At 48.0% G+C, this 27,460-nt stretch overlaps 14 protein-coding genes across 14 annotated transcripts; 6 read left to right on the top strand and 8 right to left on the bottom strand.

The window, feature by feature from the left end:
• Positions 1–268: 268 nt before the first annotated feature.
• On the top strand, positions 269–1,213 carry EV420DRAFT_572014 (peptidyl-tRNA hydrolase). The gene is made up of 4 exons (XM_060482633.1): positions 269–460; positions 520–653; positions 707–1,061; positions 1,117–1,213. Exons 1-3 carry the CDS (start codon positions 390–392, stop codon positions 1,054–1,056), a joined length of 555 nt encoding a protein of 184 aa, XP_060328980.1. The 5' UTR covers positions 269–389; the 3' UTR covers positions 1,057–1,061; positions 1,117–1,213.
• Positions 1,079–3,382, bottom strand: EV420DRAFT_571993 (uncharacterized protein; the record flags this gene model as incomplete). The annotated part of the gene is made up of 5 exons (XM_060482632.1): positions 1,079–2,515; positions 2,570–2,657; positions 2,705–2,768; positions 2,822–3,126; positions 3,176–3,382. 5 exons carry the CDS (start codon positions 3,380–3,382, stop codon positions 1,371–1,373), a joined length of 1,809 nt encoding a protein of 602 aa, XP_060328979.1. The 3' UTR covers positions 1,079–1,370.
• A 696-nt stretch (positions 3,383–4,078) lies between these two features.
• EV420DRAFT_571818 (Di-copper centre-containing protein) lies at positions 4,079–6,065 on the top strand. The gene is made up of 10 exons (XM_060482628.1): positions 4,079–4,464; positions 4,514–4,607; positions 4,658–4,692; positions 4,742–4,859; positions 4,919–5,238; positions 5,294–5,328; positions 5,378–5,445; positions 5,495–5,520; positions 5,566–5,703; positions 5,753–6,065. Exons 1-10 carry the CDS (start codon positions 4,303–4,305, stop codon positions 5,849–5,851), a joined length of 1,095 nt encoding a protein of 364 aa, XP_060328978.1. The 5' UTR covers positions 4,079–4,302; the 3' UTR covers positions 5,852–6,065.
• A 1-nt stretch (position 6,066) lies between these two features.
• On the top strand, positions 6,067–6,668 carry EV420DRAFT_571828 (uncharacterized protein). The gene is made up of 2 exons (XM_060482629.1): positions 6,067–6,455; positions 6,513–6,668. The coding sequence occupies exon 1, from the start codon at positions 6,114–6,116 to the stop codon at positions 6,453–6,455; it is 342 nt and encodes a 113-aa protein (XP_060328977.1). The 5' UTR covers positions 6,067–6,113; the 3' UTR covers positions 6,513–6,668.
• Positions 6,557–7,388, bottom strand: EV420DRAFT_1553832 (uncharacterized protein). Its single transcript, XM_060473579.1, has 4 exons — positions 7,247–7,388; positions 7,133–7,193; positions 6,841–7,083; positions 6,557–6,787 (listed from the first exon to the last, which is right to left on the bottom strand). The coding sequence occupies exons 1-4, from the start codon at positions 7,247–7,249 to the stop codon at positions 6,675–6,677; spliced, it is 420 nt and encodes a 139-aa protein (XP_060328976.1). The 5' UTR covers positions 7,250–7,388; the 3' UTR covers positions 6,557–6,674.
• A 62-nt stretch (positions 7,389–7,450) lies between these two features.
• On the top strand, positions 7,451–9,124 carry EV420DRAFT_1553830 (protein arginine n-methyltransferase). The gene is made up of 10 exons (XM_060473578.1): positions 7,451–7,569; positions 7,632–7,657; positions 7,710–7,876; positions 7,936–7,999; positions 8,051–8,281; positions 8,338–8,453; positions 8,504–8,582; positions 8,638–8,737; positions 8,789–9,046; positions 9,105–9,124. The coding sequence occupies exons 1-9, from the start codon at positions 7,505–7,507 to the stop codon at positions 9,033–9,035; spliced, it is 1,095 nt and encodes a 364-aa protein (XP_060328975.1). The 5' UTR covers positions 7,451–7,504; the 3' UTR covers positions 9,036–9,046; positions 9,105–9,124.
• A 580-nt stretch (positions 9,125–9,704) lies between these two features.
• On the bottom strand, positions 9,705–9,977 carry EV420DRAFT_1234681 (uncharacterized protein; the record flags this gene model as incomplete). The annotated part of the gene is made up of 1 exon (XM_060466572.1): positions 9,705–9,977. A coding segment is annotated over one exon (273 nt), but the record flags the coding sequence as incomplete, so codon positions are not given.
• Positions 9,978–10,251: 274 nt separating this feature from the next.
• EV420DRAFT_1621337 (gamma-tubulin complex, DGRIP91/SPC98 component protein) lies at positions 10,252–13,605 on the top strand (the record flags this gene model as incomplete). The annotated part of the gene is made up of 10 exons (XM_060475684.1): positions 10,252–10,548; positions 10,600–10,709; positions 10,760–10,969; positions 11,023–11,097; positions 11,144–11,336; positions 11,384–12,502; positions 12,548–12,642; positions 12,751–12,869; positions 12,918–13,393; positions 13,447–13,605. 10 exons carry the CDS (start codon positions 10,252–10,254, stop codon positions 13,603–13,605), a joined length of 2,853 nt encoding a protein of 950 aa, XP_060328973.1.
• On the bottom strand, positions 13,565–16,610 carry EV420DRAFT_571621 (uncharacterized protein). The gene is made up of 6 exons (XM_060482627.1): positions 16,295–16,610; positions 16,193–16,250; positions 15,973–16,136; positions 15,266–15,921; positions 13,827–15,213; positions 13,565–13,768 (listed from the first exon to the last, which is right to left on the bottom strand). The coding sequence occupies exons 1-6, from the start codon at positions 16,526–16,528 to the stop codon at positions 13,670–13,672; spliced, it is 2,598 nt and encodes an 865-aa protein (XP_060328972.1). The 5' UTR covers positions 16,529–16,610; the 3' UTR covers positions 13,565–13,669.
• A 1,826-nt stretch (positions 16,611–18,436) lies between these two features.
• On the bottom strand, positions 18,437–19,581 carry EV420DRAFT_1644699 (uncharacterized protein; the record flags this gene model as incomplete). The annotated part of the gene is made up of 3 exons (XM_060477682.1): positions 18,437–19,026; positions 19,086–19,444; positions 19,502–19,581. 3 exons carry the CDS (start codon positions 19,579–19,581, stop codon positions 18,437–18,439), a joined length of 1,029 nt encoding a protein of 342 aa, XP_060328971.1.
• Positions 19,582–20,004: 423 nt separating this feature from the next.
• EV420DRAFT_1553770 (uncharacterized protein) lies at positions 20,005–21,485 on the bottom strand. Its single transcript, XM_060473577.1, has 4 exons — positions 21,149–21,485; positions 20,978–21,087; positions 20,449–20,917; positions 20,005–20,394 (listed from the first exon to the last, which is right to left on the bottom strand). Exons 1-4 carry the CDS (start codon positions 21,234–21,236, stop codon positions 20,249–20,251), a joined length of 813 nt encoding a protein of 270 aa, XP_060328970.1. The 5' UTR covers positions 21,237–21,485; the 3' UTR covers positions 20,005–20,248.
• Positions 21,486–22,035: 550 nt separating this feature from the next.
• On the bottom strand, positions 22,036–23,290 carry EV420DRAFT_571456 (uncharacterized protein). Its single transcript, XM_060482626.1, has 5 exons — positions 23,122–23,290; positions 22,974–23,071; positions 22,402–22,908; positions 22,314–22,344; positions 22,036–22,263 (listed from the first exon to the last, which is right to left on the bottom strand). The coding sequence occupies exons 1-5, from the start codon at positions 23,183–23,185 to the stop codon at positions 22,142–22,144; spliced, it is 822 nt and encodes a 273-aa protein (XP_060328969.1). The 5' UTR covers positions 23,186–23,290; the 3' UTR covers positions 22,036–22,141.
• Positions 23,291–23,652: 362 nt separating this feature from the next.
• Positions 23,653–25,104, bottom strand: EV420DRAFT_1553764 (uncharacterized protein). The gene is made up of 3 exons (XM_060473576.1): positions 24,653–25,104; positions 24,388–24,600; positions 23,653–24,337 (listed from the first exon to the last, which is right to left on the bottom strand). The coding sequence occupies exons 1-3, from the start codon at positions 24,940–24,942 to the stop codon at positions 23,791–23,793; spliced, it is 1,050 nt and encodes a 349-aa protein (XP_060328968.1). The 5' UTR covers positions 24,943–25,104; the 3' UTR covers positions 23,653–23,790.
• Positions 25,105–25,134: 30 nt separating this feature from the next.
• On the top strand, positions 25,135–27,377 carry EV420DRAFT_1553762 (uncharacterized protein). Its single transcript, XM_060473575.1, has 6 exons — positions 25,135–25,552; positions 25,607–25,735; positions 25,785–25,883; positions 25,938–26,151; positions 26,200–26,537; positions 26,589–27,377. The coding sequence occupies exons 1-6, from the start codon at positions 25,232–25,234 to the stop codon at positions 26,973–26,975; spliced, it is 1,488 nt and encodes a 495-aa protein (XP_060328967.1). The 5' UTR covers positions 25,135–25,231; the 3' UTR covers positions 26,976–27,377.
• Positions 27,378–27,460: the final 83 nt, after the last annotated feature.

The following is a 27,460-nucleotide window of genomic DNA, read 5'->3' as shown; positions in this document are numbered from 1 at the left end:
ACGAAAAGACGACGCGCTGTGGTGGTGGTAGTAAAAGATTAACCAAGCATGGTCGGACGAGACATGTCCACAAATTCCGGAACACCTCTGGAGCGCATAAACTCCCACGGCTATATTTTCGGAATCTAGAAATAAAAATTCCGTCATTGATGATCCCTGTGACACCTTCCTTTTTCGCTGTCACGCTACCGAGTCAGCGCCCGTCAACAAGGAAAAATTAAATCTTGTCAGCATTAGTCACTGTCGGTTCCTTTTACTTCGACCTCCTTAACAATGGCGGAGTGATTCCTGTGCATTCTGATTCGTATAAGAGGGGGAGGACTGCAGCTGCACAGAACCGGATATTGCGCCACCACCCTCGTGCTCAGAACAAAACAAATTTTGGCCAAATGACATTCGGGACACCTCAGCTTATCATCGTCGGATTGGGAAACCTTCCGATGCCTCTTACTCGGCATAGGTATATTATGTGTCCAATGTGATCCCCACACGTTTGTCTGACTGTGGCACGTTTGTTAGTGTTGGCCAACTCGTGGTAGATGCGCTTGCCAGCAGGCTGGGCATACATATGTTGTCGAATCGTCGCGGAATTTCCGGCCAAGGAAACGTTTTGCTTGCAGGAAGACCCGTGGCGTTGACGCTCTTTAAGTCGAGTACGTGTTCCTACTTGAATTCCAAGAACGCGACTGATTGATCGCACCTGCAGAAAAACTCATGAATATATCAGGACCGTCAATAGTTGAGGCCTATCGTGCAACTGTATCTTCACCCTCGTCCATGATTGTCATTTCCGACTCACTCTCTCACAAACCACAAACCCTCTCAGCACGTCTTGGAGGCTCGGCCAACGGACACAACGGCCTGAAAAGCATCATGTCAGCACTGGGCGGCGAAACTGGTTTTTGGCAGTTCCGAGCAGGAATCGGACGTGACGAATCCGACGCAGCTGACTATGTACTACGGAAACTACCTTCGAGCGAACGATCATTCTGGGAGAACGAAGGTCTTGACAAAGTCTTGAAAGAGATTGAAAAGGTAGCTTTGCAGCAGAAGTAACTTTAGTGAGTTCCTTTCTCTGTGTTTCTGACTCCGACACTAAAAAAAAATGCCCCGCAGACCGACTCACTCCGATCTACTTTTTGACGCGCACGGGGTGCAGCTCATCTGTATGTTAGTACGATAAGGCGGCGTCATCACGACCACGACATCACAAGCTCGATGTGTAGCATGATGGGAATTCCTGCAGTTAAGACCACCGTGATCTGAGGATTGACTACGAATTATTAAGAAGGCGATCCAGATAATACTAACTTTCCATATGTAACACTCCGAAGACAAAAACTTGAGGAAGAAATTCAGTCTAATTATACCTACAATACGTGTATACTCCCAATGTTAGTTTCATGACCCCTTGTGCTTGCCAGAAAGCCCCAAAGTGCAAGGCAAACCAGGAATCCACAGAATAATATCATCCGCATCTCCTCGCCGGCAGACGAATTCTCTGTGATCAACCCGAGGAACCCTTCCATACCCTGCTTCCTCTTTCCAGGGAAGCCTGATGGTCTGAGGTCGCTTGTGTATTGCCGTGTGCGAATGCTATATCCCATTCCCCATGGCCATACTAGCCTTCGCCGTTCTCGTGCACGAAGGCTGAGTGGCAGTCCATGCTGATCACAGGTAAGATGGAACGATCCACGAGCAGTAGACTGTCCAGCAAATGGGAGAAGAGGAAAAGAAAATGGGAGTTGGAGAGGGTATGGTAGAGGAAGGAATGTAAGTGTGAACGATTTGAGGCGGGGATTTGACATGGCGATGCGTTCGGCACCGGTAGACAGGGTATCATCTCCGGGGTATCGCACAATAGCCAGATCAAGGCTACGGAGACGAAGGAATCCTTTGATGGCTTTAGAGAATGAATCTAGTTGGAAAGAGGGTTTTTGGGTGCATGTAAGTTGGAGATGTTCGAGGCGTGGACATGACGCTACGAGGGAACGAAGAAGATTTCCGCTATCATACATCGAGTGAAGATGGAAGGCAACTTTGAGGTTCAGCAAAGACGTCAGGTTGTGCAGAACCGAAGCAATGGCGACAGCCGTTATCTCTCGCGTATGCATGGGTTCTGTAAACGTGACCGATTGAATGGATGAATAATGGATATCAGGGAGGGCCTGGAGCTGTTGCATGGTCCCAGAGAATGATAGAAGCTTCAAGTTAGGAGCATCAAGAGTAGACAGATGAGCGGAATGAATGTTGTGTTTAGAGAGTTTCAGTCTCTGAAGGTCAGGATGTTCCTCGAGGAAACATATGAAAGGACGCTTGCCATCTGGTGTCGATGGCAGAGACCAGTCCAAGACTACGTCTCCGAGGGAAAGCTTTCGCAACTTAGGCCAATGACCATCAAGAAGCCTATGCACGTCAACGGGGAATGGGGAAGAACCTTCGATCTCCAGCTCCTCTAAGTCTGGGCTCCGTTTGATAAGCATATCCCAGAGTCTACTTGCTAACGGGTGTGTTTCTGGAAGGTTTGTGGATGAGCGGATGACCACATAAAGTAGATATAATTACTCGCCGTCGATTATAAAACCATCCGCTCGGAATTCGTAGAAGGAACGAGTTAAAGTGAGAGAAAATCCACGAAGATTCGAGAAATCGAAAACCTAAAAAGAGATCAGTCCCGGCTACAATATGGTGGAAACGATCTCACATGAGCGTTGGTATTTGGGAGGAAGGAACCTATCGACGCCTTGATGTATTTCAACTGCGAACAACTATATCGACCCGCACATTAGCGTGAAAAACAGGCTCTTGAAGGACGTACCACATTCGTAGGGCAAACCACATGTCATCATGGTATGGGAGCTCTTCGTCCTCCCAACAGAATGTCGTGAGTGCGTCCAGCCGCTGGCATGAGACGACATCACGGACCGCAGCGGAAATGAGGGCGCTGTCCTTGAAGCTGAATCCGTAAAAGCTCTTCCTGCGGGGTCGCACGACGAGCTTGCGAACATGACGTGCAACGTCGGGCCGGCGACGGAGCATTGCCAGGGTAGCCACACATTGGTCGACGCTGTTCAAGACGACCTCGGTGTAGAGGACAGACGAAACATTTGTAAAAATTCGACTAGACTGCATAAATAATGAGAAAACTGTCGCATGCCGAAACGAACAGACTTGCACTCAAGCACAGGTTGAACAGGTCAAGTCTGCAGTCGAGATGGGAAGCGATTTCGAGTAGAAGGTCGCCTGGAGTGGAAGATAGATGGTCCAAAGCCATGCTGGAATTTTTGGGGAAAGAAGAGACGATCATTGAAAGGATAGCGGTCAATTTAGAAAATGCTGGCAGCGGCCCATCACAATAATGATGATGACAGTCTAATGTCATTCGCCGCTGTGACAGTAATCATCTTATCAGATAAGATCCCAAAATCACGTGGTGTTCACCGCAGACAACGGCATTTGACGGCACAATTTCGGCGCGAAGCTTTCCCTCCCTCAAGCGTCTTCTATGTTTATCTCTTCTCCGTGAATGTCGTCGGATCCGCTGTACAACTCGTTACTCAGGGCGCCGAATACCTCGAATCTTTGCTAACTGGTGCCTAATGCCTCACGCTATACTACGACTCCCACCGTGGGTCCGTGCCACCTGATCCACTGAATCAAATTTGCTGTTGATCTGTTATCCGTCGGCACAGTCCTTGCCAATTCCATCACGCAAAAATTCAATCAATGGCTTCAGTAGCACACGCTTGCTGTATGCGGTACAGCCCAGGAACCTTGCGAATGCGATTAACTCGGAGTTGAGCGAACTGATCCCCGAAAAAATGCATTTTCCTGCTTGAACACTTGAATTAAATACGCCCTTGGAAGCACTGCATACTATCAGAGGGGGAGTCTGGTATAAATCTCAACTTTAATGTGCAGTGGTATGTCAAAGTCCCGTTGATTTCGAAGATATCTATCGCGAATGGCCTGCTATGTTTCTGTATCTGTCTTCGTGCTTACACTGTCGTCGACTTTTGAATAGGCTTTAAATAACAATGATACATCTCAACTAATGCGAATTGTCTTCACAATAAACACACCAATGCTAAAGCTAATAAATGCCTCAAAAGAGCTGTTATAATCTGGCCACGAGTCTTCATCTCATCCCATGTCTCCCATGCCTGTAACGTTACTACACAGAAGCAAAAATATCTCATCAATACGCCTGATGCCCGCCGTTTTGCCGTTTTGCCACTTCAAATTGGGCCTTTTAGTATAAAAGCCTAATTGCCTCGTGCTTTGGAGGTAATCTGGGCTGAAATGGCTCTCTTGATGCGGACCCTCGTCGCTTTCATCATATTATTATTGACTTTGACTGTATCAGCATCGGCTCGTCCGAGTCATTGCAAGCACCCCGCGGTTAGAAAAGAATGGCGCGCTCTCTCGTCACGAGAAAGGGCAGAATGGATCGCTGCTGTCAATGTAGGTGACTATGCTTTTCAACGCCATCATTGTAACTTACCGTCTTTAGTGTCTGGCAACCCTACCTCATGATGAATCCTTGACTCCTATGGTTAGGCCAGGCGATATAGTTGGCGTGAATGCTTCTAGTTCATACTACGATGGTAGTACAATTTGCCTTCCTCATTTTATGCCTCTAGCTGATTCCAAGCAGACATCGTATATATGCACATGGATATGAACCACAAGGTATTATCGTCTCAGTGACGTATCTTCACTGATTTGACTTTTTGCATAGATTCATTTCACTGGTTTGTTCTTGCCGTGGTATCGATGGTATGTTCAAAAGTACGAGAACGCTCTCAAAGACAAATGCGGTTACAAGGGAACCTCTCCCTACTGGAATTGGGCCGCCGGTCAACGCTCCTCTCCCCCTCTATCAAGTGATTCGGTTGCTCATAGCGTCACGCAACAGATTCCAACAACGTAAAAATGTCCACCATCTTTGACCTTGACCCAAAAAGCGGACTTGGTGGATGGGGTCTTCCATCTCAGGACGTCCACGTTCAAGATGGTGGCTTCGGGGTCTATACTACCTTCCGACTATCGTATCCATCCTACCATCCTTTACGACGAAATTTTACGATACGGCCATTCGTAGGGCTACCTCTGGAATTTTTCCCCGACCAAGAGCTCTTGGCCAATAGCAGTTTTACACCGGAAGTGGTCCGTGATCTAGTATACGGATACGTGGGTGACTTCAAAGGGTTTCAAACAAAATTCGAGTTCTTCACAGTGAGCTGATTTCTTAACCTCCGGATGTCATGTGGAAGTTCTCAAAAATGTGAAGGGAGCACACGGGAGTGTACATGAGATTTTTGGCGGGTAAAGTCTTGTTTATCGACCATGATATCAAACCTCACTTAACATCCAGTGACCTCGGAGGCATCTGTCCATCAGATTCCACCATTTGTCAACCCGGTCCAACATTTTCTGCGAATGGTATGTTTTTCAACTTTGTATTTCAGAATTTTTGATCGTGGATCGAAAGAACCGATATTTTGGCTACATCATGCGGTATGTTAGCATTTTCCTCTTTTGTCATTTAGCTAACCATCCTAGATGGTTGACAAAGTTTGGTACGATTGGCAGAACGCGAATGAGCTCAATGCACGAGCATTTGAAGGTGGAAGTGTTCAGATGATTGACAATATTACAGTGTATAAAGAATATTCCAACGGTGGTCCTCCGAACCTTCATGTGAGTTTTCCTCGTTGTCTTCGTAGCACCCAAACTACATCTATGTCAGATGGATTCGGTCACCACTGGTGAAGGCCTGTTTGATGAGTTTATCATACGTGATGTTATCAGCACCACTGACGGAATTTTATGTTATTCATACGAATAACTCTGGCTCTCGTACTATTGAATATAAATTCCAAGAACTTTGAAATTTGGGATAATCTAGCGCACCAGAAGCGTCTGGAGGCCTCGTAGTGTATGACGAGTCCTCCCACCGCAGAGACTAGAGCGGGACCAGGGCGTTAGCGGTAATCAAATCTTGAAGTCATTACGGGCCGTGTGCACTGCATTATAATGGTGTGACAGTTTAGCGCCCCTTCATACTCTGTTCCTTGCCAGCTAACATTGACGAGCAACAGAACTTGAGCATGGATACCCGTATGAGGGCCAAGTTTCCACCTCCTAAACCCGACCTCACCTTCACCAGGCCTCCCAAATCGAAGGTTGCTCTGTTTTTCTGGCGTTGGCGCATATGGTTTGAATCCACCTTCGTGCTGTCAATGTTGGAACCTTGGGAAAAGATCATGCTCCTCACTATTTTGTTCATATGCTCTTCCTTCGTCCTCTCAGCGCTCTTCAAATACATCCGCCAAGATATTGGCGGGGTACAGCAACGCGTCGTATATTACTTGCTCGGACAGGAAGGGGAAAAATCTGCGATATGGCACCGGACTAGCAACGGTGCTATTGAAAGGCACGGCGAACTCTAGGTATGATTTTACCGGCCGCTCGACATTTTGACGTCAAGCTAACGGTATCATTTTCAGGTTCCCTATACAGTACGCAGCTTTAATTACCTCTAAATCCAAGCATTTCGGTTTGCAATGCAGGGAATAATATATATGATACGTATCTGGCACAGACGTCTATTGTACAGGGAATTCAAGAAAGGGATTAGATTAGAGGTCCATTACATTACCCCTCATGGGCTACCCGCATATGCCGTCATTGATCACGGCCCCACATCTGCTACACGTTACATGACGGTCGAGTAGGCAGAGACCAACGCCTAGAGGGAACCAGAATACCGCAGCGAGAATACCTATTGGGAACGGTCAGATCGAGCGCAAGGTGTGTATCAAAAAAGTTGCGTACCAAGCAGCCCATACTGTGTATGAGGGACATGTGCGCCTGCTTGAAGACATATCATCTCGGGATGGTTGGGCGGTAATAGCGAGGCAATGCGGTCGCCTGTAGCAGGGTTAACGTAGTGGTAAACTATAGGATCTTGGAGACCAGTTTGAGGAACATAAGACGGTCCAGCCGTCATGTAGGGCTGAGTTGACGGTTGCACAGGCAGCTTGGGTGGTTGTTTTGCATCCTCGGGGTGGTCATTTCCTATATCCAACACGTCAATACCAATGAAAATACAACAAAACCGACTCACCTGTGCTGTGCTGAACAGTGTCGTAAGAGGGAGGGTTATCGAGAGATGTATTATCCTTGGACTAGGAATAGTTCCGTCAGATACAGGTAGGGAAAGAGGATTTGGGTTGCGTACCATGTTATCGTCGTGGAATGATGGAAAGGTCTCTTTGCTCTTTGCTCCGGATTTATATCACTTGCCTGCGCTGACGATGACGACGTCCAGGCGGTGCTCGGCATCACGGGTCGGAACTGCGCAAATGCTCGGCGCACGTGGGGTGGCTGTAATGCTTACGTGATACGCGATCGATTTTTTTGAGATTTCTTTTCTCGCTTGTCCCTTTTCGTCTTTGACACCGATTTCTTCATCTTCGCATTGATCACTGCCTCAGCCATGGAGAACGGTTCAGCAACCTCAACGCAAGAAGCGACTCTCTTTGACATGACATCAAAGGACTAGTTGCGTATTTCACGTTTGTAGGATGCAGCGCTCTGTAACCCTGATTCTGTGCACCTAACAGCTATGCCGATTCTTATGCTCACTTTGGTAGGCAGCTCCTCGATGATTCATAATCTTTGATATCTGATAAAAATGCTAGGTATCCACGAAGAAATGTTAAAAGATTCTGTCCGGACAGGCTCCTACCGGGACGCCATAATAGACAATCGGCACCTCTTCGAAGGGAAGACTGTACTGGATGTTGGCTGTGGGACAGGAATTCTCAGTATGTTTGCTGCAAAAGCTGGTGCTAAGCATGTCGTTGGTGTAAGTATCTGTTTTTATTGCGTTTCGCCGGCATCCATCAATGGTTGACTATCCCACAGATCGACATGTCCAACATCATTGATCAAGCCCAAAAAATCATCGAGGCCAATGGCTTTAAAGACAGTATGTCTTCTTGCCGTAATGTCGTTCCACTGCGCTCATCAAGCCCGATAGCCATTACCCTCGTCAAGGGAAAGCTTGAAGAAGCATCCCTGCCCATCGGACAATTCGATATCATAATATCCGAATGGATGGGTTACTTCCTTCTCTATGAATCGATGCTTGACACGGTTCTTCTGGCTCGTGATAAGTATCTCAAGCAAGATGGCCTCATATTCCCGGACAACGCAACCCTTTTCCTTGCCGCCATCGAGGACAAAGACTACAAGGACGAGAAGATCAATTGTGCGTGCGCGCATTGCAGTGTATTTTGCGTCTCGGGGTTGAATGAAGTGTGACAGTCTGGGACAACGTCTATGGATTCGACTACTCGTGCATCAAGGATATCGCTTTACGCGAACCATTGGTGGATACAGTGGACGTAAAATCGGTAGTCACAAAACCTTGTTCGATCAAGGTTCGTCGTCCGTTCTATCGTTGAGATTGCTGTACCTGATGAATCAACAGCACATTGATCTTCGCACCGCGAAGAAGGAGGATCTTACATTCACCACTCCCTTCTCATTATCCGCCACTCGTAATGATTGTGTGTACTTTATATGTGCTGCTGCGTCGCGATATCTGACGTCTGATACGTCAAGATGTCCACGCATTCTTGGCCTGGTTTGACATCGTGTTCGACTGCACGCATACAAAAGTCAAGTTTTCTACAGGGCCTCAGGCTCATTATACCCATTGGAAGTGAGTCTATTCTGTGTTTCTTGGTGCCATTCATGCATTGATCTCTTCCAGACAAACCGTTTTCTACACTCCGTCGACATTGACTGTGTCGCAGGGTGAACCCATTACCGGTACACTTTCTTGTGCCCCCAACGCCAGGAACAATCGTGACCTAGACATCAAAATAACCTACAGAACACCCCGAGAGCAAGAAACCTCTATCAACTACAAAATGTACGTCTTATCAGTGTATTTTTTCCCTTCTTCTGGCCTGTGGCGACTCTTCCCATTTGGGTTTGTCGGTGTAAATCAACGCTGATGGATTGCCAGGTCATGATTCACGCCATATCTCACTCATCTCGTTTGCACCATGCTTATACTTTGGCAGGTATTAATCGTGTCGTCGTGTTTTGCTTTATACATGTACTCTGGTGCTGCTGTGATCTTGTTGCGTTCATACATCTATACTGTTGTATCTTAGATGTATCCCTGCAAATCCATAGACGCGTAATGACCGCGACTAGTGAATTTACAGCGACATCGGCTGCAGGCTTGTATATATGCCATGGTTGCGTGCCACATCCAAACCCGTATCTGGAGAATAACGACATCTGATTCCTGTATTGTCTCTTACGATAAGGTAAGTTTACCAAACTCGCACTATCTTTATTCTTTCATCTATTCATCTTGAGGTAGGAAGCGCGATAACATAAGTTAAAAAGGTACATATCTGCTTAAACGAGATACTATCTTTGCCACTTTCCAGAACGCACTTCCCTCGTGGCGCCCTCCCTTCAATGTATGTCTATAATGTCTTCAATCATGTTGAATGTCGTATTTCATAACCCACAAAACATTGCCCTTGAAAACTTGATGAGTAAGAATAATCTACGCGTTATTTGTTTTTCCAACTTATGGACTATACTTTTCGTGACACTGTTTCGGATAATATTACAGCCCCACGGTTGAGCAGCTTGCGTACAGGAGCCCCCTCCTGGCCCCACAGATAGTACATGACACGTCGTTCCATCTTCTCCACTTGCTCTGGTAAATATCTGAACAGCGCCGCGAGGAAGAAGGTCACGCTGATAAACATGATAACAAGGAGGACTATTTTCTCCCAGGGCTCCAGTACAGTGAGCGCAAAGGTAGCTTCGAACCATATCCTCCAGCGCCAGAAGAAGAAGGCAACTTGAGATTTTGGAGAGCGAGCAAAGGAGAAATCAGGCTTTGGCGGAGGCAGGCCTTGTTTTACTTGCATGTCGTCGCCTGTACGAGGTGGGTTGTGGGCTTTGGAAGGTGTTTCGCCCTTGGATTTAAGTACCTTTTGGAGTAAATGTAATGCATACAGTGAGACCGTGACCGGGAAAAATGCGGCAGCGGTTCTATCCTCGTCGTTCTCGCAATGTCCGATTCTTGAACGGTCTCTTGCTATTATTGGAATTTGATTTGCTGATCCTTGCTGAGTCACCACGTCGCGTTTTCCCATCAGCTTCAACCTTGACGCGGCAGTCGCGTCTCCTCCGTGGACTCCCATGTTTCCTATGCACGCTCTCCCACTGGTCGAAGATGAGGACTCTCTACAGGATACATTGCCACCTGTACTTCCAGGTTTCTTCATCCCTCGACTCGCAGACAAGCCACAGAATCCGATATTGGATACCTTGAAAAGGGAACATGACGATAACGCTTCAACAAGGACCCAGAACTTGGAGCCGCCTGAAATTGCTATCATGGCGGCAGATTTTAGTGCGCTCCGTTTGGTATCGGAACCTTTGGAAGATGATGACTCGCTGTGGATCAATGCCCTGGTCCAAGTTACCGGTGTAACGGTGCGTGTTCTCGATGCTTCCATGAACGTACCCTCATGGTCATATTATTAGACTCGTATATTATCTTGGGATAATTTGAGATCGTTTCAAAGTAAACGAGCGGCGCAAACCGGGTTTCTATCTGAACAGGGTAGCGGGACCTTTGCATCTGTTCGGTATCAGTGCGTGGTTAGCCTCCTGTAATGTGTAGCGTTTTGACCGCAGTTACCAGTGTACAACCTCGTCTCCGTGACCCCGATACAGAAGTCTTACATGTTACAGCTGATGTACTCTGGCGAAACCTCAAGATGACTATCTGCGGAATTTCGTCGCAGCTACATGTGTGGAATCTGATTTCCGAACAATTCGTTCAGCTGGGCGTGAGGAACGGAAGAAATGGCGTGATCATTGTCGACGGAAAAGATGAAAGCATTTCTGACAGGTGAGTGTTATTCGAGCATGTCCTCTATCTCGGTTGAGAATGTTTCTGTTAAGTATCTGTGCCTCTTTTCTACGCATTGGGACCTTATTACGACGGCTTGAAATATTTATCGTCACGTTAAGATCGAGGTAAATTCTCTTACGAAGTCTTTTTGCATACTTAGAGCTTGAGTAGATCTCCGACAGAAGGGCCTACCATTCATGCGTTCGCTCACACAATGTCGAACGTCTTGTCATTCTTACGCGAATCCCTAGCTGAGCATCCATTGACTCAAGAGCTTATAGCAAAAGGCGCGCTTTCGACCAAACTCGCCTTCTATGCTTATTACGAAGATATCATGGTTGTGTTAGCGAGACTATGCGGAAGGGTGCGACTTTCTTTTCCAATCAATTGCCGAGTCTGATCCTGCTTCAGGATGAGGACATTGATCCTACGGACTATATAGTGCTCGAGTCACGACCGCAAGTTTTGCTTTCTCAAATATACGATCACCTAAACATCCACATTGAACGGCGATCACACAAGGATATCATCGCCATTCTAGCCTATATCCTCACAAGTACTTCTCCAGAATATCTTCTTCAGGTTTCCCGTTCTGTTGGCTTTGGCAAGCATCGACCTCTGCCCCAGACTTCCCGCGTCATCGGTGATCGCTCTGATGAATATACCAGCAGACTGTTTGATGACACTGATACTGCAAAACAATTAAACGGTCTGGAATCAGAGTCTTCAGACGTTTTCCCTGGGTTTTTCGCGGAATTGTCCGATGCCTTGCCGGCAGCTCGGAAATCATTGGTGTTACTTATGGCGGCGCGGCCTGATCACCCAATGCTTAAGGCGCACTCGGCCGAAGATATCCGGTGGTTTTGGTCTCCTTCCGAAATTGATGATGCTTTCAATGATCGTCCCGTTCGTCCTTCATCTAACAACACAGACGTGCACAGGCAGGATGACAATGAACGATCCTTCTCCCGTCCACCAGAATTTTCTCAGTTCGATGTATTCGATCTTGAACCGGGTGCACGCTCTAGTCAACTGTGCCTTGACCATATCTCTATCGCGTCAACCACGAAATTAAAAGCGTACATCCATAGTTTTCCGGAGACACTGCCCCTGATAGCGCCAACCCTCCCCCATCTCACCTCCCTTGTCCTCCGACCGTTGCTTGTTCATGCATCTAAATTGTCTGGAGAACTCCTCTCCTTCTTTTTACAGCCGTCTACGCCTCTCAACATAAGAACACACATGAAACTGCTGCAATCCTATCTTCTGCTTGGTTCTCCTCAATTCAAATCCCGTTTGGCTGCAGCTCTATTCTCAGACAATGAAAACTACGATGCCCAGGCTCGTAACCCAATGTCCCTACAAGCCTTACGAATTCGCCGCCGCAACCGTAGCAGCCGTGTCGACATGCAGAACAGTGCTTGGGCCGTTGGTCTTGCACCTAGTCTTTTGGATCGAGAGATGTGGCCGCCCGTTGGCGCTGACTTAAGCTTTTTCCTGCGGACTGTGATTGTGGACTCGTTCGAATCAGTCGTTCAAGCTGATAAGCTGACAAGAGCGGAAACCACGCACCAGGGATTGTTGGAGGAAGTAGACAACAGACTAGGCTTTGCTATTCGTGATCTTCCTACTGGTCGGGGACGAGACAGGTGGCTTAATCCGCTTTGTGCGTTTTTTTTCGCTGTAATAGTCAGAATGGTGCTGACTTGCTTTTTGTCTTAGCAATAGAGTAGGTTCGATCTTCTTAAGCGAATATACTGCTGATGAGAATGTATCAGGTCTCTTGACTTCCTTTACATGGAATACAAACCTCCCCGCCCTTTGCAGGTATTGATCACGCCTGAAATTTTAGCGAAGTACCAGAGGATGTTTACGTTTCTTCTTCGCTTGATGAGAGGTAATTCTGTCAGCTCATCATAGTCAGATTACTCACCTTTCTTATTAGTTGAACACGCGATTACGGCTGTGTTCCGCATGACACGATCACTTGATGCTCCGCTTTTCCCAACATTGTCAGCACCGAGAAAGAAATTACTACATCTCCGATTTATTTCGCACTCCTTAGTGTCTACGTTATGTCAATACATTTGCGACACTGCGATTGGTGGCAACTTCGACACATTCCTGGAACGATTATCACCTCATGCCCCACCTTTCCTTCACAATGGCGAGCCTTCAGGCTTTTCGGATGTCTTTGCATTAGCTCGTGCCCATTCCGTGTTGTTGGATGACATCCTGAGTGCTTGTCTCATGCGCTCAAGTCAGAGACAGGCCGGTGATTTGCTACGTGATTCCCTTGAACTGATTTTAGAGTTCTCCATCCTCGCCGGACAACTGAGGCGGAAGAGCTTAGAAGAATATCAAGCTGCTCCATTACTTGACGACCTCTACACAAGACTTCGAAAGAAAATGTTAAATTTTGTAAGCATCCGCTTTACATTCTCCGTGGTCACTAAACACGAACCGTCCATTAGACTAGTGTGGTGAAGTCGATGGTTGACAGCAACATCTCCACTACCATGCAGACCGCTCACCCTGAGGGTGATCGATATCTTCGCAAACCCCCAGGAGGGACACAGGCATTGGCAACGCTGTTGCTCCGGCTGGATACGGCAAGAGACTGGTGGGCGTGAGGACGTCACGCTACCTTGTCTGTCTCTTGGACGGACCCATTTCCAGTGTGCTCATACAGCTTCGTCATAGTATCCAAGTGGCGCAAAGTCTCCATGTACCCGTCCTCCCCGACGTTTCTCTCCGCAAAGTCTCGGAAAACCTTGACCACAATCTTCCAGATATCTTCGTGTGGACGGATTCGGCATAGTTGAACCAGCGCTGGCATCCAATGGCCGCTCACCTCGAATAGCCACCAGCGTCGCTCCGCTATTACAGAGACGAGGGTATCGAAGAAGTCGGACTCAAAGACAAGGTTGAATTGGTTATCCACTATAGAATCCCGCTTTCCTTCGATAGACAGACGGGTGCTGCTATCGATGAAGGCGCACAGTGTTCTTAGACTGTCAATTTGGAGCCGACGGCTGTCCACCAAACCTGCTTTTGTTGCGCGAAGAACAGCGTTTATGCCGTTGCTGTCAGTGAATGCTTTCAAGACATCTACTGAACATCGATGCAACAAGATTTCCAGCAATCTAACCGACCAACCAGTGATGTCGGGATGAGAAGCTATTCCCAATGTTTCGACCAAGGTAGTAACGAACAGAGGCCTTCTGGTATCAGGAACACAGAATGGTGGATATAGCAATCTCAGCACGTCGGAAAGTACGGACTCTGGAACAATTCCTACTCCAATCTTGCCATCAATGAAAAGTTGGGATAGGCTGGACCTGGCAATGTCTCTTAACGGCTGTGGAAACCTTTCGGACTGAGCAACGATGGATGCGGCCAAGCGACATAATTCCTGGGAAGTTATATCCATCAAAGTATCCCGAACGCCAAACCGCTCTGGTGCTTCGACGAGCATCGAGAGGGACTCGAGAGTGAGCTCGCAGTAATCAGCCCTCCGTTTGTCTTCATTCCTATAATCCGTTAAATTTACCGGGCCGCGAGTAAACACATAGAGGGCCAGTGCAGCTGCACTCCGAAGGTTGGAAGTAGGCAAGTCGCCAGTGAGGTGTAGAATTCGCAGTAAGGTGGGGATCGCCCGAGTTGTTGTCTCCTCAATGACGGCTGCAGGCATCTCCCAAAGAACCATGCATTCAATGATACTATCTAACAAACAACATTGAGTTGCTTGAGATAGTTGCAATTCGCCTGATGCGCATTTGGAGAGATACGCTAACAGCTCCCACTGTGACACTTGAGATTCAAAGGAGGAAAGTGCCACAGCACAAGAAGCTATAGCAGCGGCATCAGGATGCAATTTGGAGTCTTGAAGGAGCCACAGAGGCTCGATGATCTCCAAAGGCCACTGCTCAGATGTTCCTCGGGTCAGCTGTATCCATGCCCTGCAATACAACTCTGCTCCATCGGCATCGATCAAGTGCCATTGTAGGTCCACGGTAGTGTCCTTGTGAAAGCAGTCCTGGAAAACTTGCTCCACAAGAGCTAATGCGCCGGCTTCACGGAGGACGTCAAGGGCAGAGAAATCTCGGGGCAATCCCGCAATAGCTTGCAAGGCGGCGGAAACGACGTCGGTGTCGGCGGATTTGGAAAAGAGCCATACTAAAGCTGAAGCATCCAAAATATCTTCGAGCACGGCATCTGATGATTTTACTAGGTCATGGCTAGAAAATGAATGTTATTGGTAAGGTAGGTTGAATTTTCAGGTGTACGAACCTTGCGTTACGAGCACCATCTTCTGGATTTTTCTTCACATGTAGGAGAGTTTTGGCTTGGGTGACCGGATGTCTGGCGGTTCGCGATCCCATGGCCTGACGAAGGTAATCGGTGACAGGGTGATAATATGGGCAATCATCATACATCAAAGGGAGGCAGACAGAGGCGAGGTAGAAAATGTAAGCAAATGCAACTATTGCCCATGTCGCGATGGTGATCGCGAGGTCTGCAGTCCACAAGAGAACAATTAAGCCCCCGAAGAACAGCAGCAGCGCGATGTGTAAAAGGAGGGGTAGCGCATCTATGATAGCAGGGACGTGCCATGCTTCCAGTTGCATGTAGCGTGATTGTCGTTGGCGTGAGCAATATCGAAGAGTACCAGAAACATGCGGGACATAGGCCTGCAGCCACTGTTTTGCGAGCATCGAAATGAGAGCAGTGGAGAGGCTGCATGCCAACGCGGCGAACCAGAGTCCATTGACCCAGTGAGTCGGCGGTACAGAGGATGTGGTAGGTAAGTCGGTTAGGTTCGTATTTCCAGATTGCAGTGAAATCAGTCGGACAAGGAGGGCATTAGTTGTGCCGGAATCATTGGGGACCATCATCTGGTATGTTTGGATGATGAATGTTGTCTGAACGGCGGAAAATAATCCAGTCTAGCAGCATACAGTCGGTCGGGGCCAATGCGAAGGTAAATGACCACACACGAAAACGAGCAGCACATCTATGCTTCGATTCCAGCCCTCTGTCATCCGTGCGTCGGCTTTGCGCGCCTCGTCCGTGTATATGCGCCAAATGCGCGCGTTTTTATCCAATTCTTCGCCCCGTCGGTCTCTAGGATATATTTCGACGCCATCTTTAGTACGAATGGCTACCAGAAGGATGTCGATAAGCGCGATAAGTCATCGTGGAAGCCTGAATACTTACTATCTGTTTCAGTTTTTTCAAACGAGTGCTGCTTTTCGTGGACTGGAGAAGCAAATCTCTGCCGATGGTAAGCAGAAGAACAAATCCCGACGTTGAACGTACTGCCGTTGGTCCTCGACGAGCTGTATTCGAAATAGGGTCTTCTCCTCCGTCTACATCAAGGGAAAACCGTCGACCAGGTCGAGCTCTGGACTGTGAGCGAGACTGGAGGCCATCAGTGGGCTCGGTGTACACAAAACGCTGGCGATATCGATTGAGCAGAGGAGTTGGTGCCCTAGAATGCACTGGAGTTATGCCTGGACTGGAGTTTGAACTTGGCCGTGGAACACTTGGCATGTCAGGGTGACCCGGAGATGCGCCTTTCTGCCAGGAGCATTTTTGAACCTTACGTTTGTACCGGAACAAAATGATATTACAAAATGATCATTGGTAACATTCAGAATTGTAATAAGAATCCCACGAAGATATCAAACCATGGAAGCCTCGATAATTATTTAACGAAGAATATTTCGATGCAATCATGGCGTCGGTGATAGACACTCAGATGCAACATTTCTCGCGATATCAGTATGTGGGAGTATCCGTTCTTCACGGAGATGGTCGCCCTCTCGCCAGTTGGGGAGCGAGAGCGAGATTCATGTCGATGACAGCGCTAACAATGACAACCGGTTAATTCTGCGGTCCGCCGTGCACTGTCTCAAGGCCCGCACAATTGATGATGCCGATGTCTTGTCATCAATTCGTCCTTCATCGAGGAGTCTTTTCGAGTACATGTAGAGCACAAATGATCAGTGCTAGGCGCTTGCTTGTACCGGCGGAGCTGAATGAAATTGCTGACATCAAAGATGGGCGTTCAAGGGATTAAGCGCGTAGGAAGGTACCTATGTTCGATGCCAAAAGTGAATATTGATGATTATGTCTGCGAGCTTGAGGTACTTTCAAAGATAATGATAGTGTATCCATCCAGATACAAGTGTCCAGATAACGCTCCCGCCCGTTCCAACTTCCCACTTTGTCGTCATGGTTGTCTAAATGAGATTTGAATCTCCGCCATCAACAGGCGGCGCGACGGCCACGTGTGCGACGCGATTTCTACTGCAAGCAACCTCTGAGAGACGCTGAGGTAATTTAGCGCTCTCTTCTCGAAAAAGTCGACGCCGCTGCACAGATTTAGATCAGTTTGGATCTTACCGCTCATTATTACCAGCTTTTTGGCGGCCATTTATATTTGTAACGTCAATAGATCTCATGAGATCCAGGTCCAATCTGGGCCATTCAATCATGATTCTGAGCTGCCAACCACTGACATCTCGATTGGGTGTCTGATGCTAGCTAGTCTACCGGATGTGAATCCTTGAGCTTGGGGAGGGCTCGAACAGGAACTTTTGTGGAGGTTTCTGTCTCATCATACTGCCGCTCCACCGTGTAATGGCGGTGCTGGATAGGTTCTTCTTACGGCTAAGCTTTTCTGAAGGTAATTGAGTCTCTGGCTGACATTCAGGATGCGACAGATTCACGCTCCAGCTTTGTAACAGAAGCAAAAATACGGAAGCACTGCCTAGTGGGTGCTGACGTGTCGAGATGGTATTAGATCCGCCTAGTTCGTATTGCCGACATCCTTCATCTCATCTATGCGTTCTCTGCTTCAGTTTCAAAGTTCTAGTTCAATAACACAGTGATGGAGAACGGGAACGAGACGGTTAAAAAATTTCCTGATACTATATTAAGTTCTTGAATGTTGGGAATGTATACATCCATCGTCATCTTCCCCTTTCTAGCAGCACATTAGAACTCAGTCGAGCGTCGAAATATCTCGGGTATCTAACCTATGTACCGACCTGCTCGAGTCCTATGTGGTGACTCGGAGAGGGAACTGATTGATGTACTTGACCTTTATGTGGGGCCGGCTTCTCACCCTGTATTCCTCATGCGGTCCTGTTACAAGGAGATATACCGTACTACATGATCACAGAGAGAAGAAGCTGATTCATACTACCCTTCCCTCAAACACATCTATGTTTGTCATATTGAGATGCTGCAGGTGTTATTAGATGGTCTTATTTTTACAAAGATCTGTAAGGGCCGGTATTGGCTGAAAGGATAGGCAATTGTAACAATGGAATTAGTCCTGAGTGAATGTGTGATGCTGTAGAATGGTATAATACTCTAATAGAGGTTTTTCATAGTCCGATATTACGAATTATAGCAATAACATGGATGGAGGATGATGTGCGATGATGTCCATTACACCCCCGTTGCAGGGGAGGTAGAATTACGTTTGCCTTTATCCAAGGTATCCTGTATCGCCTTCAAGGAAAAGTCCGCTTGGTCTGTAGTACTAAGCGGACGATATCCGAGCTGGGGTGTCGGGGAAAAGACCGTGGATTGGGCGGCTGAGGGAGGCTCGCCAGCAGTATCTATGTACGGAGATGGATAGTGGTCATGGCCAAGCCATGAAGGGTCGGACGTCGAAATGTCTTCGTCACGCTCATGATCTACCGACGCCCGAGGAGTTGAAGAAGAAGATGTTGCGTATACGTTTGACTCACCTCCGTGCGATGTATCGTCATCACGGCGGTTGAGAGGGAGAAGGGGGGTCGAAGACGTTCCCATGCTGTCTGTCTGCCGGTGTGATCTGTTCCTGCCGACTGTAGCATTAGGAGCCAGAAACCCTTTCAGCTGTGATTGCGTCATAGAGAGATCAGGCTCGGCTGACTTGTGAGGAAGGACGAAGAATTTAGGATCGTAAAACGACGCGCGAGGTCTCTTTCTCGTGATATGCCTTCGTTTACGGATGGAAGAAAAGAGGATCGAAGCGAAGCTGGCTGCTACCACTATAAAAGTAAGTGTCAGCTCTGGAAATAACGTGAATCCGAGAAAAAAAATCACGTACAGACTCCTACCGCAATACCGATAATAGCGCCTACTCCAAGGCTAGAGCCCGAAGACATGGTAGAGGAAGACTCTGTTGCAGAGGCACTGGCGGTTGTGGAAGACGCGACTGTACTGCTGGACTGAGCAACTGTACTGCTTGCAACTGTGCTTGACCCGCTGGCGCTGGCGCTGTTGCTCGTACTGCTACTACTCAAGGTGGTAGAGCTTGTACCGGAGGAGGAGGAGGAGGAGGAGGAGGAGGAGGAGGAGGAACTCGTCGTCGAAGCTGTGGATGTCGTGGATGTCTGGCTCGACGTCGACGATGTTGTAGAGGTCGTAGTCGTCGTACCATCGGATGTCGTTGTATCTTGTCGAACACTGTAGAAATACCTTAGCACAGTAAAGACAACATAGGCATAATCAAGTACAACTTACTCAAGAACCAAGGCATGGGTGGCAGATATTCCGGCAAAGAGAATTAGGGCCAGAGGCCAAAAAATACGTAGGGGGACCATTGTGGACGATTAGTATCAAAAGCGAAAAGAATGAAGAGAGCGGTGCTTGGGTGACCAGGAGGTCTTAAGGGCTGCGGGGCGTTGCGTGCGAACGGGATATCATGGCTTTTTAGTTGAAACGGTTTTTTATAAAGCGGTGCGTCATTCCCAGCGCAGCATAGTGCATGAAATTAAGCTTGCCTGGATTTCTTCCGGCTGACCATGCCACGGCCACAGCGCTACCCCATATAGGAATGCGATCCTGATCAGTAGAACGTGATCGTCCATTGGTAGGTCAGTGAAAGCCTTCAGATAGAGCTGAAGGATATCGGTACTGTGAGTTAAAATGCGGCCACAGCGCACGTAAATCAGGGGGATCTGGCATAAGAGGCCAATTGGATTTTACCGAAATTTTCAAGACGTTTTGAATAGATTGAGCACCGGCCCGGAGTATTGCCACAAAATGATGTCGGAAGCAAATCCGAAAGTAAAGACGCAGTACGATTGTCCACGATACCGCTGCGGTACAGGAAGAGAAACAAACAACTATGAGCTACACGGGGTCACATAAATGGGTGTTGGTGAGTTAAAGAGCGATACAGTATGGGAGTAACTACATAATGTCCAAAAATATTCAATAAATTAGAAGAAGATAATTTTGTCGTAAGAGGTCAGATTCATGATGAGATTACTCATCCCTGCTGCGAGTATCATCACCGGACTCTGAAGTCGTTTGGCCCTCGGGTATAATATGATGTACGATACGACCGTGGCGACGCATGTTACTGCGAACACTGAACGCACGCCCGCAGCCTTCTTCAGGGCAGATATACGCTAGTCGAACAAAATTATGAGACACAGCAGCAAGGAGCGAGGATGATCACTGACGTTTGTCCCCAGTATGAGTGGTCAGATGAATTTTGAGCCCGCTGGGTCGACTGAATCGCTTTCCGCAGTAGCCACACGCGTGCTTGCTGGAAGACGATGACGAGGAGGACTGTTTAACGGACAAATGGTCGTACACTGGTCTCCTGTAAAGCGCGGGGCTCGGCGTACGGGAGCGTTGAACCTCAGAATAGGAAAGCGCGCGGCGATGGGTTGCAATGGGGTCATATCTTCGTGCCTGCTGTTCGGAAGGATAATCATAAGGTGATGGCGACCTCATTTTTTTCCAGCCAGGGCCTGAAGGGTTGTAATATTGAAGTTGTTCTGAACGGCCTATCGACGAGTAGGACCTGGCTTCGTACACAGCTCTATTAGTTTCGTATGGAGAAACATATGAATCGGGGGGGCTGGAAGAGCGCGTCTCTCTTGTCTGTAGATAATAGGACTGCGTGGCCGTTCTAGAAGGATATTCCTAACAGTGTGGTTGTCTTTATCAGAATGAAGTCATGATCTAAAGGGAGCATAAACGTACATGCACGCTTGACTGTGTATAGTGAAGCCATGTTTCCGACCGAGAAGGTCTATGAGCATCTCTCAGAGGCGGCAATGTCAGTTCAGGAGGACCACGTCTCGGCACGCCATCTACAGACATAGTAAGCGACGTGTATTGTTTTCCCTGAGATAATGAATGGCAAGGACTTACCAAAAATGCGGCCGATTGAGGGCAAAACCACAGGTCGTTCATCGTCGTTGGAAGTATTCCCAGAGCAAACAGTACGGTCGTAGTACATTATCGCAGAAGGGAAAGTCGGATAGAGTGGATCTAACTCACATCTCTGCACATATATAGCTGTGAAATTGAGTTAACATCAAACCAGCCACATGAAACAGAGTCGTCCACTAGGTATAGGATTTAAGATCCAGAGACATCAAAACGTTGGCATGGGTATCGGGTGAATAGCTTCCTGAAGCGCAAACTTTGTCAAGCAGCACCGCGTTTTGAAATCCGTAGAATACTTTCACTGATGTTAGGTTGAAGCACCAGAAAAAGTGGCAATGATTTCGCACGCTGGGCACGTGCGAACCATGTGAGGTCCACGCGCGCAATGTCATTGTTGAGCAGGAGATGTTGGTGTCCAGGAGAGATGTTTTGTCAAGATCAGAGCAACTGTTGCTTGCCGGTTAACAGTTTCTTCCTTGCTGTGCAGCATCAAACTGAAAAATCCCAAATATCAAAAAATCTTTTGTGGAATTAGGTATTTGCTGAGTTAAACCGAAGCTCCGCCGCCGTTTGCCGCCGACGATGACGGGCCGTTGCAGCAAAGGTTCTACTTAGTGCACTACGGCTCCGTGATGTGATTGACTGCCCATCAACGCTCATCACTTGTACTCTTAAAGCACATGATAACTCCTTCAAGATGCCTTGCCGTAACCCGATGACGAACCTTTCCAAGATATCTAACGAAGACCTAGCATGCCAATAATAATTGATACACTGGTAATGTACCTAAATGATTATATAGGATTGTAAGTATCGTAAAAAAAATATCTGTATCATGATTCTATGACGTGGAATTTATCTGTTGTCTACAATTCGTCTAGTTCCCTGACATTGAACTTGAAGCGTTCCAAAGACAGTCCTTGATTAACCTCTTGTTAGCATCAAAATTTTCTACCGGGGATTCGTCCATCACTATCATTCTGTCCCATCGAACTCACTCGGGGTATGCATGTTTTGGTGGACAAGCCGTATGTGGCGTAACATATTGCTTCGAATACCGAATCTTCGTCGACATGATTCCTCCGGACAGACGAAATCTGTAGAGAAGAATCAGACAAAGCATACCATTAGTTGTGCTAACACCAACCTTTGTCTCCTGTGTGAGAAATAACATGGATCTGGTGGTGAAACAATTCATCAAATTATCCATCAACGTTGCAACGTTACGAACTCACCTTTAAAGCACTCGGACGGCTAAATCCCTTTCCACAGTAGCTGCATTCGTACCTCGTCTTATTTGTAGAGTCATCTGTGTGCCCTTCACGAGAACGCGAGGTGGAGTCCCCTGCTTCGGCTCGACCACTATGTGACGAAGAATCGTTGATCCGTGAGACTGAGTGGACTGGCTGCCCGGAATATATGGTCAGGGGAACCCCCTGTCCGGGAATAGCGTAGTGGGAATTGGTCGCTACCGGAGCAGCTTGGCCCCTGTAGTCCAAGCTTCCAGACGGATAGCTACCCGAAGGATAGTTGCCGTATGAATTGCAGTATGAAGGGTTTCCCGCGGGCATTGTTTCAGTCTGTGTAGGGTACGAGCTGCCATAGTAAGGTGCACCTGGCACAGAGTGCACTGATGATCGGCCAGCCGAGCCTGGATCGTAGTATGAAGAACTCCCTGAGTTTGGAAGCGTGTACGACTGGGAACCGCCGTGACTGTGAGCTGCATAAGAGTGCCTCCGAGACTGCTGGCCGAAAGAGAACAGGAAGAAGTCAGTCAGCATCGAATTTGGAGATGACTGAAACGTGCCTGAGATTCGTTCGGTATGTGAGAAGTATATGCTCCATATCCATTGCCAGTGATATGCGAAAGTGATGCAGGGGTCGGGGGCTGACCTTGGGGCATATCTATACCCCAAAATCAGCGCGAGCACATATCGTTGGAAAATAAGACGCACTGAATATCTGGGAAATCGGAGGCAGCGATACACTGTCTTTTGAAGGAGGGACACGACGAGACATTGTAACGAGTAAAAGCTTCGGAATGTGATCTATATAGCGGCACCGAGTTTAAAGCATGGACCAAGAAAGTAACAAAACAGGGATGCCAGGACAGTGAACCACTAGACCGCGCAAACCCTTTCATATAAAGGAATGGCTGATAAGGTCATCCAACGTTGTCGTCTCTCCGGTCCTGTATAGAAGTCAAGAAAACATCACTTTAATTATGGATCACCGTGCTGAAGTCAGTTGATCAGAGGGAGAACGGCACTTGAGACGATGCGTAAATCCGTGAAACAGTGACAGCGCTAGAGGGATAGTACGCCCAAAGACATTAGTGCACGATTCAGACATAGGTTGACGCCTGCTACTGAGCAACCGCTCATAGATCACAGGAACACGATGAACAGATGTAACACGTACGAATGTGATACCACATCAAACTGATACTTCGTTTTCGTGAAGGGCGCGCATCGCTTTTCAAGCCGCCCTGATCAATGATCACAGCGACTATCGAGGGTATACAATCAGGCTAAATTTGATATCACGCATATACAAGGACACACCGAAATCGACGAAAGCAGTAAGACGGTATTGGTATTTAGCTGAAAGTACAGGATATATCGTCAGCCCCAAGAAGGAACGTCAATACCAAACCATTCCGGCAGTAAGCGCCAAAACTCCGCCCTAGCCGCGTCAACTATAGAACTGAACTCTGACCTACAATATTCACAGGGGCGAAGGTTGGTGCTCTGTCTGTCGTAAGTTGTCTGTATCAGCTCTGCATCCATGATGGCAAATAGCGGGTCCGAACTGCGATGACAAACGACACCATTGGCATCACGGAGCATCTCAAAGGTAATCGCCTCGAAGACCGCTTGACATACGCGCTGGCGTGTGCTGTCTAACTGTTGCCGATGGATGCATTCGGAAGCGGGCGCTCTTCCTTCCAGCTGATTGACGATGAAAGTCGATAAGAACCGAGATGCGTGTTCTCTTCCCTTCAGCAAGCTCACTAGACAGTCACTCGATAGTACATGTACCGACGAGAATCCAACACCAGAGGTTCGGAAACCTTCGACGATAGAGCTTGGAGTAGAGCGAGAGAGATCGTAGAACGCAGATGGTAAAATCTCGTGTGCGCTTATGTCGCAAGATAAGTTGATGACAAGACTGCACCGGTTGTCAGCGAAGATTGAAACAACATGGCAACGGAAACTAACATAGGGTGTGGGTATTTCTCACGCGGCTCATATAGTCCTGCCACATTCGTTGCAGCTGCTTCGCGAGCGTCCCAGCCTTGAAGTGTTGTAGGCCAGGTAGCCGATAATCCTCGAAGCAGTTCTTGGCGAAGATGACCAACTTGGTAATGCGTACAAAGGCGAAGCAGCGATGAAACCTTCGAAAATGTCTTGTTGGTATACTTGATATGAGATCTGCGGAGTTTGTTTAGAATACCGTGCAGGACGCTATTGCAGTAATACTGACACTCCATCATACAGAGCGGACAAGAAGTGATACATCTCGTCTGGGCTGTCGTCGAGGTGAAGGACCGGGCGGCCTTCTAGACGGGCTGACGAACAGGTCGAATCAAGAGCCTTGATAGCACAGTCCAAAGCGGGAGAATGGCGACAGAGCAATCCTTGATGGATGAGAAAGTAGTATTGGCCAGTGAGAATAGCGATATTTCCGTCGTTGAAGCAAAGACCAGGATGGCGGGAAGGAGTGAATTTTGTAGGGATGTACTGGTTCACGCTGAAGTCATTATCGGCAAACATGTTGAATAAAGTAGAATAGGTGGGTCGAAAAGAGCGTGGTTGCGAATCGCCTAGCTGAATAAATTGATAACGTCTTGTACAGAATACTGACGGAGGGATGTTGAGCGTCGAGGTCGTGGCAGACGACGACGACGGACGCGACAGATAGTGACAAGAGGCAAGTGGATCGTGAGAAAGACGCGTCCGATTTTTTTTTTTCAAAAAGCTTTCGTCAGCGCTCAACATCCATCTTTGCTTGCTCGGTCCCTCTAGACTTATCTTTCTTACTTCCACCTCTCCATTGCTCACCATGGTCGAAGCAGTACCTCAACGCATTGTTCCAGGTGCTCCTCCTCCTCCTCCACTAACAAAATCCCAGATCAAAAAGAAACGAAAGGCCAAGGCCAAGGCCAACGAGTCTATCCCAGGTTCCCCTGCTGCTACTCCAGACCCTGCTACCGTCGTTGAGAAGGAGGGAGAAAACATCGACGTACAGAACGACACAGTTGCACCAGAGGCAACAGCTCAGGAGGACGTGCCAGCTCCACCGGCTGAGCCTGAGGTTCCGCTCAAGATGAGCCCCATTGTAGAGCTCATTAATAAACGTCTCAAAGCTACCAACAAAAAAATTGTACGTCTAGGGTTATTTCAGTAATGGAACGAGGTACTTACAGAGATATCGTAGTTGCGGATATCATCATATGCTACAACGGACCCCGAAAAGCTGAACGATGACCAGAAGCGCACTTTGAAGACGCTTCCCACGTTGGAGGCCATCCAGAAAGAACTGGCCGATGTCAAGAAGGCAGTCGAGGTATTGTGTTTCTTGTGTTTTTGTTCTTTTCATTTACAGGCGCTAAAAGGTGCACGAATCTGAGCTGGCTGTAGAAATTGCGCAAAAGGAAGCAGAAACCAAGAAAATACAGGAGATACGGGTCAGGGAGGCCATTACAACCACTGAGGTGCGAATGAGAGTGTTCAATCCCCAGCCTTTCTCAAACACCACTCTTTTTTAGCAAGAAATGATAGTAAAAACCTCCCAAATCCTGCTCTTCCTTCGTTTCCGGTCATTGTTAGCGTCTGGGGATCTCCTTCCTCTACAACTGAGCCAGGAAGAGGTAAATCTGGTGTTCTCAGCTTGCGATGTTCTTCTGGGAGAAGATGGAGCATCAAAGAATGTTGTAGTGACCGGTCTATTGACAGGCTCCGGCGAGTATGAGGGAACTCCTTGTATGTGCATTATTCTCTCGGCAAATCTGTGGACTAATGCCAACGCAGTTTCACATTTGTTGGAGATCGCAAACAATGGCCTGCACCCTCGTCCGCCGACACCTGCACCAGAAGAACCTGAGGTCAGCGCCCCAGACCGTCCTGACTCTCCAATTTCTACAGCTACTGAACCCGCACCTGTTTCTGGTGTTCCTGGTCTGCCGGCGACGTCAAGCAGCTTCCATTTCATGCAGGCGAGTGAACTCGAATCACCGTCTTTTGAGAGTGGTGCAGAGTGGGTTGAGCGCGCGGACGCCATCGAGCCTACCACCGAGGAACCCGTTCAGGGCGAAATTCCCGAGGTAGTCGCAGCCAACGGGCATTCCGAAGCGCAGCCTGAAGAACAAGTATGTATTTTCCTGCTTGCCTTTAATTACTTACCGTTCTAATATTATTAGGCACCCGCTACTAGTAGCGGGGCCATTGACTGGGCAGATGAAGAGGATGGTCTTCCTTCCATTGCTGGGCTACACGCCAAGTTTGGCACCTCTGGTTCCGCCACACCTGTTGGTGGACTAGCTGAAGAGGCCCAAGCCCAGCCTCAGGTGAATGGGCACGTCGAGGAAGCTGCCACGCCTGCGCCAGCACAGGAAGATGATGGTTTCACTCAGGCCCGTGGCGTTCGTGGGGGTAGAGGCAGGGGAAACAGCCTCCGTGGGGGCGATCGTGGTGGATACAGAGGTAACGGTTTCCGTGGTGGGGATCGGGGCTTCCGGGGTGGTGATCGTGGACGGGGCAGCTACAGAGGCGGTGAACGAGGGGGTGGTTTGTGTCTTTCACCTTGATGTGCTGCTCTGCAACTGACGGTTTTGATAGGCGGTTACCGAGGCAGGGGTGACGGCGAGAATCGTGGTCGTGGCGGAAGGGGCCGAGGCCGAGGAGGTTAGTGATTCCCTGTGTCTCGATACCCATACTCAGTAAACAATGTCTTCCACCAGGCCCTCAAGTAGCGGCACCGTCCACATGATGATGATCCCAACTACTAAAAGGACTCTCTGCCGAAGGCCAAAGAATATTGTCACCTTGTTCTTACCTACCCTTGTGCTTCTAACGACTTCATGGTTGTGTTGCATATGCTCATTCATCTTAGTGTTGACAAGCTGTGCTACTGTAACCTCGTAATCATATTTTTGGTCTACACCTCCATATTCAGGACCGTGTCCATCGTAAGACACTATGATGCTTGTTCTTCGAAAACAGCATGATGATATGCGTGAAACTCGATCTGAGAAGTTACATTGTCAGGGTGATCAAGGGACCATCTCCAACG

This window comes from Desarmillaria tabescens, assembly GCF_030435595.1.
Source record: "Desarmillaria tabescens strain CCBAS 213 chromosome Unknown EV420scaffold_25, whole genome shotgun sequence".
Taxonomy (NCBI): Eukaryota; Fungi; Basidiomycota; class Agaricomycetes; order Agaricales; family Physalacriaceae; genus Desarmillaria; species Desarmillaria tabescens.
This window is presented reverse-complemented; position numbering and strand designations above follow the sequence as displayed.

Excerpts from the sequence above, each read along its gene's own strand:
- EV420DRAFT_572014 (XM_060482633.1), top strand. The coding sequence starts at position 390 with ATGACATTCGGGACACCTCAGCTTATCATCGTCGGATTGGGAAACCTT. Across the intron at positions 461-519 it reads ATGCCTCTTACTCGGCATAG|TGTTGGCCAACTCGTGGTAG; the intron begins GTATATTATGTG and ends CACGTTTGTTAG. Across the intron at positions 654-706 it reads GTTGACGCTCTTTAAGTCGA|AAAAACTCATGAATATATCA; the intron begins GTACGTGTTCCT and ends TCGCACCTGCAG.
- EV420DRAFT_571818 (XM_060482628.1), top strand. The coding sequence starts at position 4,303 with ATGGCTCTCTTGATGCGGACCCTCGTCGCTTTCATCATATTATTATTG. Across the intron at positions 4,860-4,918 it reads CTACTGGAATTGGGCCGCCG|ATTCCAACAACGTAAAAATG; the intron begins GTCAACGCTCCT and ends GTCACGCAACAG. Across the intron at positions 5,329-5,377 it reads GTACATGAGATTTTTGGCGG|TGACCTCGGAGGCATCTGTC; the intron begins GTAAAGTCTTGT and ends CTTAACATCCAG.
- EV420DRAFT_571828 (XM_060482629.1), top strand. The coding sequence starts at position 6,114 with ATGGATACCCGTATGAGGGCCAAGTTTCCACCTCCTAAACCCGACCTC.
- EV420DRAFT_1553832 (XM_060473579.1), bottom strand. Across the intron at positions 7,084-7,132 it reads CACTGTTCAGCACAGCACAG|GAAATGACCACCCCGAGGAT; the intron begins GTGAGTCGGTTT and ends TGTTGGATATAG. Across the intron at positions 6,788-6,840 it reads TACACAGTATGGGCTGCTTG|GTATTCTCGCTGCGGTATTC; the intron begins GTACGCAACTTT and ends CGTTCCCAATAG.
- EV420DRAFT_1553830 (XM_060473578.1), top strand. The coding sequence starts at position 7,505 with ATGGAGAACGGTTCAGCAACCTCAACGCAAGAAGCGACTCTCTTTGAC. Across the intron at positions 7,570-7,631 it reads GACATGACATCAAAGGACTA|CTATGCCGATTCTTATGCTC; the intron begins GTTGCGTATTTC and ends TGCACCTAACAG. Across the intron at positions 8,282-8,337 it reads CAAGGACGAGAAGATCAATT|TCTGGGACAACGTCTATGGA; the intron begins GTGCGTGCGCGC and ends GAAGTGTGACAG.
- EV420DRAFT_571621 (XM_060482627.1), bottom strand. The coding sequence starts at position 16,528 with ATGCCAAGTGTTCCACGGCCAAGTTCAAACTCCAGTCCAGGCATAACT. Across the intron at positions 15,214-15,265 it reads GATGGTGCTCGTAACGCAAG|CCATGACCTAGTAAAATCAT; the intron begins GTTCGTACACCT and ends TTCATTTTCTAG. Across the intron at positions 13,769-13,826 it reads GACGCTGGTGGCTATTCGAG|ATATCTGGAAGATTGTGGTC; the intron begins GTGAGCGGCCAT and ends GTCCACACGAAG.
- EV420DRAFT_1553770 (XM_060473577.1), bottom strand. The coding sequence starts at position 21,236 with ATGTACTACGACCGTACTGTTTGCTCTGGGAATACTTCCAACGACGAT. Across the intron at positions 21,088-21,148 it reads CTCAATCGGCCGCATTTTTG|ATGGCGTGCCGAGACGTGGT; the intron begins GTAAGTCCTTGC and ends CTATGTCTGTAG. Across the intron at positions 20,395-20,448 it reads CACTCATACTGGGGACAAAC|CGTATATCTGCCCTGAAGAA; the intron begins GTCAGTGATCAT and ends TTGTTCGACTAG.
- EV420DRAFT_571456 (XM_060482626.1), bottom strand. The coding sequence starts at position 23,185 with ATGTCTCGTCGTGTCCCTCCTTCAAAAGACAGTGTATCGCTGCCTCCG. Across the intron at positions 22,909-22,973 it reads ACATACCGAACGAATCTCAG|TCTCGGAGGCACTCTTATGC; the intron begins GCACGTTTCAGT and ends TTCGGCCAGCAG. Across the intron at positions 22,264-22,313 it reads TTCTCACACAGGAGACAAAG|ATTTCGTCTGTCCGGAGGAA; the intron begins GTTGGTGTTAGC and ends TCTTCTCTACAG.
- EV420DRAFT_1553764 (XM_060473576.1), bottom strand. The coding sequence starts at position 24,942 with ATGTTTGCCGATAATGACTTCAGCGTGAACCAGTACATCCCTACAAAA. Across the intron at positions 24,601-24,652 it reads TCCGCTCTGTATGATGGAGT|ATCTCATATCAAGTATACCA; the intron begins GTCAGTATTACT and ends CAAACTCCGCAG. Across the intron at positions 24,338-24,387 it reads GAGAAATACCCACACCCTAT|TCTTGTCATCAACTTATCTT; the intron begins GTTAGTTTCCGT and ends CAACCGGTGCAG.
- EV420DRAFT_1553762 (XM_060473575.1), top strand. The coding sequence starts at position 25,232 with ATGGTCGAAGCAGTACCTCAACGCATTGTTCCAGGTGCTCCTCCTCCT. Across the intron at positions 25,884-25,937 it reads AGGCCATTACAACCACTGAG|CAAGAAATGATAGTAAAAAC; the intron begins GTGCGAATGAGA and ends ACTCTTTTTTAG. Across the intron at positions 26,538-26,588 it reads AAGCGCAGCCTGAAGAACAA|GCACCCGCTACTAGTAGCGG; the intron begins GTATGTATTTTC and ends TAATATTATTAG.